Source organism: Scyliorhinus torazame, chromosome 5 (genome assembly GCF_047496885.1).
Source record: "Scyliorhinus torazame isolate Kashiwa2021f chromosome 5, sScyTor2.1, whole genome shotgun sequence".
NCBI lineage: Eukaryota > Metazoa > Chordata > Chondrichthyes > Carcharhiniformes > Scyliorhinidae > Scyliorhinus > Scyliorhinus torazame.
Window position 1 is genome coordinate 139,287,329 of NC_092711.1, and position 13,419 is coordinate 139,300,747.

At 50.0% G+C, this 13,419-nt stretch overlaps 1 protein-coding gene across 1 annotated transcript in view; it reads right to left on the reverse strand.

Annotated features, from left to right (window-relative positions):
- LOC140417938 (uncharacterized) overlaps positions 1 to 13,419 on the reverse strand; it is a 68,604-nt gene that overhangs the window by 42,001 nt on the left and 13,184 nt on the right. Inside the window, exons 3-4 of the mRNA XM_072501371.1 lie at positions 10,152 to 10,230; positions 2 to 873 (exon numbers count right to left, since the gene is read on the reverse strand). Of these exons, the coding sequence (XP_072357472.1) occupies positions 2 to 873; positions 10,152 to 10,230 (951 nt within the window). The remainder of the gene's footprint in view (position 1; positions 874 to 10,151; positions 10,231 to 13,419) is intronic.

A 13,419-nucleotide genomic window follows, 5' to 3' on the forward strand; every position in this document is an offset into this window, starting at 1 on the left:
CCGCCTCTTCCCGATGTGAACCTGCTGGTGTTTGAGCAGGTAGGTTGACCGAGTAAATCCCTTCCCACACTCTGAGCAGGTGAACGGCTTCTCCTTACTGTGAGTGCGCTGGTGTGTCAGCCGGGTGGATGAATCGCTGAATTTCTTCCCACACACTGAGCAGGTGAATGGTCTCTCCTTGGTGTGAACTCGCTGGTGTGTCACCAGGTTGGTTGAATTAGAGAATCTCTTCCCACAGTCCGAGCAGGTGAAGGGCCTCTCCCCGGTGTGGACTCGCTGGTGTACCCGCAGGTTGGATAACTCACTGAATCCCTTTCCACACTGGGAGCAGGTGAATGGCCTCTCCCCGGTGTGGACTCGCTGGTGTGTCTGCAGGTTGCACAACCGAGCGAATCCTGTCCCACACACAGAGCAGGTGAAGGGCCTCACCCCTGTGTGCACGCGCTTGTGTCCCTGCAGGTTACACAACCGCGTGAATCGCTTCCCACACTGGGAGCAGGTGAACGGCCTCTCCCCAGTATGAACTCGCTGGTGTATTTGCAGGTGGGATGACCGAGTGAATCGCTTCCCACACTGAGAGCAGGTGAACAGCCTCTCCCCAGTGTGAACTCGCTGGTGTGTCCGCAGGCTGGATAACCGAGTGAATCCCTTCTCACACTGAGAGCAGGTGAATGGCCTCTCCTTAGTGTGAATGCGTCGATGAGCTTCCAGTTGTGATGGGGCTCTGAATCTCTTCTCACAGTCCCCACATTTCCACGGTTTCTCCATGGTGCGGGTGTCCTTGTGTCTCTCCTGGTTCACTGCCCAGTTGAGGCCTCGTCCACACAGAGAACACGTGTACGGTCTCTCCCACTGTGAACGGTGCAATGTTTTTCAGGCTGTGTCACTGGTTAAAGCTCTTTCCACAGTCAGTGCTCTGGAACACTCTCACTCGGGTGTGTGTGTCTCGGTGCTTTTCCAGTCACACGGAGGTTTAAAGCATTCTGAAGCAGACAGAACAGACAAACATTTCTCCTTCTAGATTTAATTATGATGATGTTCAAGTCCCGATGAATTGAGTGATGCTGTCGGATGTTGAAGTTTGCTTTGAGATTTCTGTCTGTAAATTCTCACCTTCTGAGATCCTGTAAAAGGAGTTTACAAAATCATCACTGTCAGTACAGGATAGAAATTCAGATCAGACAATTATAGTTTCCATGAACATTCGATCCTCTCTCCTTCCCAAAACTCATCCAACACTCAATCCACCCAATATATACCCTCCCAATTCTTGTTAAGGTACGATTTAATTTGAGCAACAGATCCATGGTCACTGTTTCAGGTCCCAGACAGAGAGACCTTAAAATTTTTGTCCAGTCATATAGGCCGATCTCACTCCTAAATGTAGATGCAAAGTTTCTGGCAAAGACTTTGGCCATGAGGATAGAGGACTGTGTGCCGCAGGTCATACGCGAGGATCAGACGGGGTCCGTGAAAGGGAGGCAGTTGAATACTAATGTACGGAGGATCTTGAATGTTATAATGATGCCGGCGACGGTAGGGGAGGCGGAGATCGTGGCGGCGATGGATGCGGAGAAGGTCTTTGATAGGGTGGAATGGGGGTACCTGTGGGAGGTGTTGAAAAGATTCGGGTTCGGGGAGGGGTTCGTCAGGTGGGTGAGGCTGCAATATGAGGCCCCTGTGGCGAGTGTGGCCACGAACAGAAGGAGGTCAGAGTATTTCCGGCTACACCAGGGGACGTGGCAGGGGTGTCCCCGTCCCCCCTGCTCTTTGCGCTGGCGACTGAACCCCTGGCCATGGCGTTGAGGGAGTCGAGGAACTGGAGGAGGGGGAGGAGCATCGGGTGTCGCTATCTGCGGATGATTTGCTGCTATATCTGGCGGAACCGGTGGGGGAATGCCGGAGGTGACGAGGATCCTTCGGGAGTTTGGAGATTTCTCCGGGTACAAGCATAATATGGGGAAGAGCGAGTTGTTCGTGGTGCACCCAGGGGACCAGGCGAGGGGGATTGGTGAGCTCCCGCTAAAAAGGGCAGAGAGGAGTTTCAGGTACCTGGGGGTCCAGGTGGCTAGGAGCTGGGGGGTCCTACATAAGCTTAACTTCACGAGGCTGGTGGAGCAGATGCAGGAGGAGTTTAAGAGGTGGGATATGCTGCCACTCTCCCTGGCAAGTAGGGTGCAGTCAGTTAAAATGACGGTGCTCCCGAGGTTTTTGTTCCTGTTCCAATGCCTCCCCATCCTGATCCCTAAGGCCTTCTTCAGGTGGGTTAACAGGAGCGTTATAGGGTTTGTGTGGGCACAGAAGACCCCAAGGGTGAGAAGGGTGTTCCTGGAGAGGTGCAGGGATAGGGGGGGTTGGCGCTGCCTAACCTCTGTGGGTATTATTGGGCCGCCAACGTGGCGATTGTGCGTAAGTGGGTGATGGAAGGGGATGAGGCGGCATGGAAGAGGCTGGAGATGGCGTCCTGTGTGGGCACGAGCCTGGAGGCACTGGTGACGGCGCCGCTACCGCTTCTTCCAACTAGGTATACCACAAGCCCGGTGGTGGCGGCTACCCTCAAAATCTGGGGGCAATGGAGACGTCACAGGGGGAGGTGGGGGCCTCGGTGTGATCCCCAATTCGGGGGAACCACCGGTATATCCCGGGGAGGATGGATGGAGGGTTCCTGAGCTGGCACAGGGCAGGTTTTAGAAGGATGGGGGACCTGTTTTGGACGGGAAGTTCGCGAGCCTGGGTGAGCTGGAGGAGAAGTTCGGGCTCCCCCCGGGGAACACCTTCAGAGATATGCAGGTAAGGGCGTTTGTTCGGCGGCAGGTGGTGGAGTTCCCACTGTTGCCGCCACGCAGGGTCCAGGACAGGGTGCTGTCGGGGGTGTGGGTTGGGGAGGGGAGTATCTCGGCAACGTATCAGTTGATGCAGGAGGAGGAGGAGGCCTCGGTGGAGGAGCCAAGGGTAAGTGGGAGGAGGAGTTGGGTGAGGAGATTGGCAAGGGGATGTGAGCGGGTGCCCTGGGGAGAGTGAACTCTTCCTCCTCTTGCGTGAGGCTCAGCCTCATACAGTTTAAGGTGCTGCACAGAGCACACATGATCGGGACAAGGATAAGCCGGTTCTTTGGGTGCGAGGACAGGTGTGTTAGGTGCTCAGGGAGCCCAGCAAACCACACCCACATGTTCTGGGCGTGCCCAGCGCTGGAGGATTTTTGGAAGGGTGTAGCGAGGACGGTGTCGAGGGTGGTAGGATCCAGGGTCAAGTTGGGCTGGGGGCTCGCAATATTTGGGGTGGCAGAGGAGCCGGGAGTGCAGGAGGCGAAAGAGGCCGGTATTCTGGCCTTTGCGTCCCTGGTAGCCCGGCGAAGGATTCTCCTTCAGTGGAAGGATGCGAGGCCCCCAAGCGTGGAATCCTGGATCAGCGATATGGCGGGGTTTATTAAATTGGAGGGGGTAAAATTTGCCTTAAGGGGATCGGTGAAAGGGCTCTTCAGGCGGTGGCAACCGTTCCTAGACTTCCTGTCAGAATGGTAGAAGATGGTCAGCAGCAGCAACCCGGGGTGAGGGGGCTTTTGGGGGTTGGTTCGTTTTTCATGAGGGGGCGTGTATATTTGCCTCTGTGTTGATGAAGGCTGTTAATTTATTATTTATGTATATGGGGGGGGGGGTTGTTCTTTTCTTTCTATATTTTGTTGATATTTTGTGAAAATTTGAATAAAAACTATTTTTATAAAATCTTTGTCCAGGCTGCTTGTATTCTCCATTTGTATCTATAGCAAAGTCGCCATAGTCCCAGATGACCATAGGCTGCTTTCCCCTTTGCGGGGGAGAGCTGCCTGGTGGTGATTTAATCTGACCATCACCACACCTCAGGCGAGGGGTAAGGTTGAGAAAGTGGGCCTTCATCAATAACCTCAGCCAGTACGGGAATTGAACCCACGCTGTTGGCGTCGCTCTGCATCTCGAACCTACTGTCCAGCCATCTGAGCTAAACCGGCCCCTGTGTATATAACTGAACTGATAATGAGCAATATACTGAACCCTATGTGGGAGGAGGATGTGAGAAATCTGGAACTGGCAGACAATCTAAATGATGGAACGGGAGGCAAAGAATTTCAAAAGGCGGGGTGGGGGTGGGGGGATGGGACCCACACAGACACGGGGAGAATGTGCAAACTCCACAAGGACAGTGGCCCGGGGCAGGTATCGAACCCGAATCTTCGGCACAGTGCTAGCCACTGTGCATGGTGCAGTGGTATTATCACTGGCTCAGTAATCCAGAGATCCAGGATAATGTTCTGGGGATAAAAGCAAATTACCGCAGATGCTGGAATCTGAAACAAAAACAGAAAATACTGGCCAATCGCAGCAGGTCTGACAGCATCTGTGGGGAGAGAAGGGAGCTAACGTTTCGAGTCTGGATGACTCTTTGTCACAGCAGATGCTTTGTCAATGCTCTGGGGACCAGGGTTCGAATCCCACCACAGCAGATGGTGCAATTTGATTTCAGTAAAAGTCTGGAATTAACAGTCTGATGATGACCATGGAACCATTGCCGATTGTCGTAAAAACCCAACTGGTTCGCTCATGTCATTCAGGGTAGGAAATCTGCCGTCCTTACCTGGCCCGGCCTACATGTGACTCCAGATCCACAGCAATACATAGAAACGTTTTTTTAAATGTATTTTATTACAAACATGTATTAAAACAGGTTACAGCAAATAAACAGCCCGGGAAACATACTTCCCAGCAATCAACTATACAAATTGTTTCCCTTTACCACCCCCCACCTTTTCTCAAACCCTCTGCAGAGCCCCTGAACTCATACTTTATCTTCTCCAACCGCAGGAAGTCGTACAGGTCACCCAACCAAGCCGCTACCCCCGATGGCGATGCCGACCGCCACTCCAGTAAAATTCACCGCCGTGCAATCAGAGAGGCGAAGGCCACGACATCATCTTTCCTCCTCTCCATGAGCCCCGGCTTCTATGAAACCCCAAATATCGTCAACAAAGGGTCCGGGTCCACCTCCTCCTCCACTATCCTGGCTAAGACCGCGAACACTCCCGCCCAGGATCTTCCCAATTTTACACAACCGCAAAACATGTGCCCGTGATTCGCTGGCCCCCGCCCACACCTCTCACACACATCTGCTACCTCCTGAAAGAATCCACTCATTCTCATCCGAGTTATTTGCACCCACCACTTTAAACTGTATCAGGCTCATCCTTGCACAAGAGGAGGTCCCGTTTACCCTTTGCAGTGCCTCACTCCATACTCCCCAATTGATCTCCCCTCCCAACTCCGCTTCCCATTCTCCTTGAACTTCAACACCCACTCGCCTCACTGCTCCCCCAGCCACAGATCCCCGATTCTTCCCTCCCCTTCCACATCCGGAAACAGCAGTCGCTCCAGCTGGTTGTATCCAAGCAACCTAGGGAACCCCCTCCAGTCCTTTTGTGCAAAGTCCCTAACCTGCAGATACCCAAACTCACTCCCCCTCGGCAGCTCTACGCTCGCCCTCAGCACCTCTAGATAGGCGAACCATTCCTCCAAATACAGATCCCTCACCTTGACCAGCCCCTTTTCCTGTAGACACTATCCACCACTCCTGGTTCAAACCCATAATTCTCACACAGCGGCGTGAACACCAACATCCCTTCCAGCCTAAAATGCCTCCTCAACTGATCCCATATCTTCACCGTGGACTGCACACCGGGCCCCCTATTAATCCTCCACCACACCACCGACCCGCTAAGAGCCATCGCCAATGGCTCTATGGCCAGGGCAAACTGCAACAGCAACAGCTGGCACCCCAGCCTCAGCCAAACTTCGTAAACTCATATTATACGTCCTCACACTCGCCCTTGGAGCCACAGACAGCAACTGCACCCATGCCACATATCACGGCCCAAAACTAAACCTTTCAGAAACCTTGAACAAGTACCACCACTCCACCCGATCAAATGCCTTCTCCGCGTCCATGGATACCACCACCTCCGTTATTACCCGCGTGCTGCCTGCCCTTCACGATGCCTGTTTGATCCTCTGCAACCACCCGCGGGACACACTCCTCCATCCTCCCCGCCAACAACTTAGCCAATACTTTCACATCCGTGTTCAATCGAGATATGGGCCTAAATGACCCACAGTCCACCAGGTCCTTCCCTTTTTCCGGGATTAGTCTAATTACTGCCGGTGGCATCGTCTCCGGTGACTCCCCCTTCGCCAGCGCTTCATTAAACGCCCCCAACAGATGTGGTGCCAGGTCCGTCGCAAATTCCTTATGAAATTACGCCGGGTACCCAGGCGGCCCTGGGGCCTTCCCTGACTTCATACCCCTGATAATACACAGCACCTCCCTCAGCCCCAGGGACTCATCCAACGCCTGCCTCTTTGCTTCCTTCACCTGGGGAAACTCCAGCTCGTCCAGAAATCGCGCCATATCCCCCTCCTAAAGTCCCAGGTTGTGCTCCCGAAACACTTTATCTTCCCAGGCTCCATCACCACATGCCCAGCCACAGTCCATGTCTTCAATATTTCCCTGGACGCGGCCTGCCTCCGCAGCTGGTGCGCCAGCATGCGGCTCGCCTTCTCCCCATACTCATATTGCACCCCTCTTGCCGTACGTAATTGCGCTACTGCCCTCCCTGTTGTCAGCCTGTCAAACTGCCTCTGCAACCTTTTCCTCCTCGGCAATCCCTCCGCAGTGGGCACCCTCAAATACTCCCTATCCACCTCCACTATCTCGCTCACTAGACGGTCATGTTCCTCCCTCCTTTCCCTATCCGCACGAGCCTTAAACAAAATAATTTCCCCCCAGACCACTGCCTTCAGTACTTCCCAGAAAATGGCTGCCGACACCCCCACTTTCTGATTCAATTCCACATCCGCCTTACTCGCTGCCTGCACCTTATCACATAAACCTCCATCCGCCAACAGCCCCAAATTAGACCTCCACCCCGGTCTCTGCTCTCGTCTCGATCGAACCCGAATCTCCAGCTAGTGGGGCGCATGGTCCGAGATAACTATCCCCGCGTACTCTGCCCCCTCCACCCCAACCAAAATCTCCCGACTCACTACAAAGTAATCAATCCTTGAATACACCTTATAGACGTGTGAAAAGGAATATTCCCTTGCCTCTGGGTTCTGAAAGCACCATGGATCCACCATACCCATCCTCTCCATAAACCCCCCCAGCTCCCTTCCATTCGCACCCTACCCATCGACCTGGGGCTCGACCTATCCACCCTCGACTCTGGGACACAGTTATAATCTCCTCCAGTGATCAACTGCTGCGTGGCCAAATCCGGGATCGCTGCCAGCAACCCCCTCATAAAACCCACATCATCCCAATTTGGGGCATCCACGTTTACCAACACCACCGGCTGTTCATTAGAATCGCCACTCCCCTTCATTTCGAATCAAACCCAGAGTGGAAAGAAAAACCACATGGCACTGAGCGGTGAGGGAATGAAAGAAGAGTCACAGCCACAGAACCCACGGCTAAAGAGTGCTAATGGCAGCCCGCAGAAAGAATAAAAGGTGTGAAAGGCCAAACAGCAGAGAAATTAAAATCTGTGACAGATGGAGCTGTGGGGGGACTTGGGTGGGAGAGAGGTAAAATGAGAAAAAGGGAGGGAAGGGAAGCAAAGGTGAGAAAAGATAAGTAAAGAGAGCATAAGATAGGTGGAAAGAGTGGGGGGAATATATATAAGGAAAGACAAGAAAGAAATGAATGGTAAAAGACAGTTAAAATAAAATGGAACAAAAAAGTGGTCAAGGTGGGGTAGAGCTGATCATCTGAAGTTGTTGAATTCGATGTTGAGACTGGAAGGCTGTAGTGTGCCTAATCGGAAGATGAGATGCTGTTCCTCCAGATTGTGTTGAGCTTCACTGGAACATTGCAGCAGGCCAAGGACAGACATGTGGGCATGGGAGCAGGGTCTTGTATTAAACTGGCCAGAAACGGGAAGGTCCGGTTCCCGAATGCGCACAGACCGAAGGTGCTCAGCAAAGCGATTATCCAGTCTACGTTTGATCGCTCCGATATAGAGACGACCACATTGGGAGCAGCAAATGAAATAGACCACATTGAAAGAGGTGCAAGTGAAACGCTGCTTAACCTGGAATGAGTGTTTTGGGCCTGGGATATTAATCTCCCGTTTCTGACTGCAAGGGGCCTACATTAGGTTTTATCAGACTTTTTCTCTTTACATACCTATAGACATTTTTACAGTAAGCTTTTATTGTTTCCTGCTATTTTACTTTCATATTGTATTTTCCCCTTTTTAATCAATCCCTTGACCTGACTTTGCTGAATTTTAACCTGTTCCCAATCCTCAGGTCTGTTGCTTTTCCTTGCTAATTTGTATGCCTGTTCTTTGAATCTAATACTATCTCCAATTTCCCTTGCAAGTTATGGTTTGGCCACAGCTCCCTTTCTACTCTCGCGTCAAATAAGAATAAACAACTTTTGGAGTTCACCTATTTATTCCTTGAATGGCTGCCATTGCCTGTCCACAGTCCTTCCTTTCAGTAATGTTTCCCAGTCCATCGTAGTCAACCCATGCCTCATAGTTACCTTTATTGAGATCCAGGACCCCAGTCTCAGAATCAGCTACCTCACTATTGTCCTTGATAAAGAATTCAATCATATTATGGGCACACATCCCCAAAGGTTCTCTCATAACTGGATTGCCAACAAATCCTTTTTCATTGCACAACACCCAGTCCAAGATGGGCTGTTTTCTTGTTGCTTCCTCAACATATTGGTCCAGAAAACCATCCCATGTACATTCCAGAAATTCTTTCTCTATTGTAGTGACTAATTTGACTCACCCAATCTATATGCAGATTAAAGTCACCCATAATCTCAGATGTTCCTTTATCGCATACATCTCTGAATTCCTGTCTAATGCTATTCCCAACATTACCAATGCCGTTTGAGGGTCTGTGTACCACCCCTACGAATGTATTTCGCTCCTTGGTGTTTCTTAAGTCAACCCATACAGTGGTTGACTCTTAAATGCCCTCTGAATTGGAGGAATCGGCAAAAAATGGTGACCAAACGAGCGACAACTGCACCCCCTGAATGAATGTTTTCCCTTTTTTTTGGATAAATTTAGAGTACCCAATTCATTCTTTCCAATAAAGGGGCAATTTAGCTTGGCCAATCCACCTAGACTGCTCATCTTTGGGTAGTGGGGACGAAACCCACACAAACAAGGGGAGAATGTGCAAACTCCACACAGACAGTGACCCAGAGCCGGTATCGAACCTGGGACCTCGGCGCCGTGAGGCAGCAGGGCTAACCACTGAGCCACCGTGCTGTCCCCATGAATGAATTTTTTTTAATGATTTTCCGGTCCCCTTAAATGTGAGCCATCTCCTGGGGAAACCAGCCTTTAATTGTGAACATTGGGAAAGAGAGCATCCTTTTAGCCAGACAAATAAATGTGTCAAGCTGAGGGAGCAAAGGATGTCAATGTCTTTAAGAGAGAGAGAGAGACCTGGGCCAAGCTTTGCAGAGTCTGCACCCTCCCTGGATTCACTTCCTTTCCCTTCAGTTGCTGCAAGTCACCAATTGAAGGTCAGAATGAGAAAAGAAATGGAAAGGGGGAGAAAAGAAAGTGTTTTACTCACAGGTGCTGGAGACAGGAGGGGATTTCAGTCTGTGTGAATCGCCATTTTGAGTCGCCGGAAGTCCGCGCTCTGATGAGCTGAACGAAGATAGTCCTTCCGGTCCTCCAATCTTCCCATTGGTGAACACCTCAGCCTGAAGGTCAGGGGGCGGGCTCTCACCCGCACATGCGCAGTCCCGGGGAAGATCGCTGAGCGGCTTCTCGCTCTGGCCGTCAGCCGGTTGCCTGGAAACCTTGTCTGGATGAGGGTGACGGGGACATCGGGTGGGGGTGGGATACCCGAGTCCGCGCCGGACCTGCGCACTGGAACCCGGAGACGTCACCTCGGAGCACAGTGATTCCTATTAGCTGATCCTGGCAGGGGACCCTTGTGACGTCACAATGCGGAAGTTGGACCAAAACTTCCTGCTCTACAATATCTGGGAGGAAATCAATGTTTTCCCCCTTTCCCCATTCTGGGAAGACATTGGTGACTTGCAGCAACTGAACAGAAAGGAAGTGAATCCAGTCCGTATATTACACACATTTTCTGTCCAGTATTGTAGACGTACATCTGTCTGGCAGCCTGCAGGAAGATTGTCAGGCCTGTGTCCCCAGGACTGGAAGTAGTGAGCAGGGATCTGTCAATCAGCCTGAATCAGCACCTTCAGGAGAATTGGGAGGATGAATATCAGATACAGCAGAGTGAGAATACAGCAAAGTGAGAATGGAGGGAGAGTGTGTGGGATGGAGATTTACAGATCTTGGGGAATGAGAGGAAAGAATATTCCATAGAAACTAGAATTGTCTGTTCTGAATTTCTATTATGTACTGACAGTGATGAGTTATGTAAACTCCTTTAATAGGCTATCAGAAGGAGAGTATTTACAGACAAATCTCACACCAAACGTCATATCAAAAATTGAATGTCAGATTATGAGAACCTCCATATCATTGGCCTTTGAACCCAGAAGGATAAATGTTAGTCTATTCGGTCTGCTTCAAATAATATTAAGCATCAACGTAAAGGAACAGCATCAAGACAATTTAGTGGGAATGTTCCAATGCATTGACTATGGGAAGAGCTTTAAGTAGTTACATTGGCTGAAAAAGAATCATATCATTCACAGCGGGGAGGGAACATAAATTTGCTGTGTGCGTATGTGTGTGTGTAGGCGAGTCTTCAACCGATCTTCGATCGTGGGGAGAATGATGGAAACCCCTACCATAGAGAAACCGTGCAAATGTGAGGACTGGGAAAGGCTTCTGGAAATAATCTGCACTGGCAACTAATCGACAAAGTCACACTGGGGAGAAGCCATTCACCTGCTCTCAGTGTGGGTAGGGATTCAGTCAGCCATCCCACCTCGGGGCACATCAGGTCGTTCACAGCAGGGAGAGGCCGTTCACCTTCTCGGAGTGTGAGACGGGATTCACTCAGTCATCCCATCTAGTGTCACAGTAGATAGTTCATAATGGGGAGAGGCCATTCACCTGCTCTCAGTATGGGACGGGATTCACACAAGTCATCCGACCTAGTGGCACACCAACAGGTTCAGAAGGAATTCATGCAGTCATCCAACCTCGTAGCTCATCAGGGAGGTCACAGAAGGGAGAGGCTGTTCCACCTGAGTGTGGGAAGCGATTCACTCAGTCACCCACCTTGTAGCACACCAGTAAATTCACACCAGGGAGAGGCCGTCCTCTCCCTACAGATGCTGCCAGACCTGCTGAGTTTTTCCAGCATTTTCTCTTTCATTTCAGATTCCAGCATTCGCAGTAATTTGCTTTTATTCTGATATTCCTGTTCAGAGCAAATGGGATCTTGGGCTTCAGAAAGAGAGGGATTGAGAACAAAAGGAGGAAAGTTCTGCTGGTTAGGCCACAACTAGAATATTGAGTCCAGTTCTGGGTCCCTCCCAGACAGCACTGTGGGTGTTACCGGGGTGTCACCTACACCACAAAGACTGCAGCAGTTTAAAAAGGTGCCTCACCCACAATCTTCTAAAGCGGCAATTAGGGATGGACAACAAATGCTGGGCCCGGTCAGAAACACCACATCCCATGGAAGAATGAAAATAGAAAGATGCGGGTGTGGGGAGGTACACAGTGAGTGGTAATGACCTGGAACTCGCTGCCCGTGAGGATGGTGGAAGCAGGCACCCTGAACAATTTCAGAATGAAATTTGGAAGGGTATTTGAGGGAAATGGGACTGACCGGTTTGCTCCACAGAGAGCCAGCATGGGATCAATGGGCTGAATGGCCTCCTTCCCTTCCCGAATGACCCTGTGGTCTGAAGAGAACAATTTCAGCTGCTCCGGTCTCTCCAACTAACTGAAGTCCCTCATCCCTGGTGCCGTTCTCGTAAATCTCCTCAGCCCCTCACTGAGTCCAGCAGAGAGAAACCCTCTGACCCTCCCACTTCACCAAGTGTCAGAATGGACATGGTTCAGTCCTGGGTGTGATTAACAGCAGCAATAACAGCAGAGTCCAACCCCTGTCATCACTTGTGAACTCGCTGGTAGCTGCACAGGGTGGATAACAGGGAAAACCCTTCCCACATTGATAGAAGTCTAGTTTTAATATATAATAAGTTTAAAAAGAAGAAATGGTTCAAAATCAAAATGGCATTATAAAGTGATTCAGGATCAAAATGGTTCACACAGTTCAAACAGACTGGCAGTGAAAACAGCGGAATAGCATGAGAATGATCCGATTAAAACTCCAAACACAGACATTTGTTACACATTCGTTGGTATGTGAATCTGGGCAAAGTTCCTCGTTCAGTGGTCATGAGAACTGATAAAGTGTGGTGGGAACGAGATGTTACAGTCACACCATACTAAAAATGTGATGGACAGCCATTTCTATCGAATAAAATGAACTAGAATTATTATGACCCAATCACAGACAGAAAGGGGACAAAACAGTAGCAATAGCAATTACCTTAAAAATAGGTCCCGATTTTGAGCAACTTATTCCGGAATCATCTTACTTTCTGTCTTTAACTATTTCCTGCGCTTTGCTCTGAAAGCTGCCATTTTGTCTATTTTCAACTTCTCTGTATCGTGTATTTTAGCTTGAAGAAAATATCAAGAGCTGTAATTTGTATTGAATTTAACTCAGTCATCTGTACTTGCTTGGACAAAACAAACTTTTAAAAACTCTGTATTTGCAAACAAACTGACCTGATCAGAGACATCTGCAATACTGACTGAATAAAGCTTGGATTTACTTCACGCATGAAGCTCAGTTTTAAGTTAGTTCTGTCGAGTAATATATCGTGCGGCGACACATAAGATATATTGACCAAAGTACAGATCTATCACAACCACACAGCAGATGAACGGCCAGAAATTTACTGATTTATTGATTCATTGCTTTAATGATTTATTGGTGCCTTTAAGAATTGATGCAGTACATTTCTTAATTCAGTGCACAGACAGAGAATTTACATCATAGAATTTACAGTGCAGAAGGAGGCCATTCGGCCCATCGAGTCTGCACTGGCTCTTGGAAAGAGCACCCTACCCAAGGTCAATACCTCCACCCTATCCCCATAACCCAGTAACCCCACCCAACCCAACACTAAGGGCAATTTTGGACACTAAGGGCAATTTATCATGGCCAATCCACCTAACCTGCACATCTTTGGACTGTGGGAGAAAACCCACGCACACACGGGGAGGATGTGCAGACTCCGCACAGACAGTGACCCAAGCCGGAATCGAATCTGGGACCCTGGAGCTGTGAAGCAATTGTGCTATCCACAATGCTACCGTGCTGCCCGATGGAATATCCTCAAGGC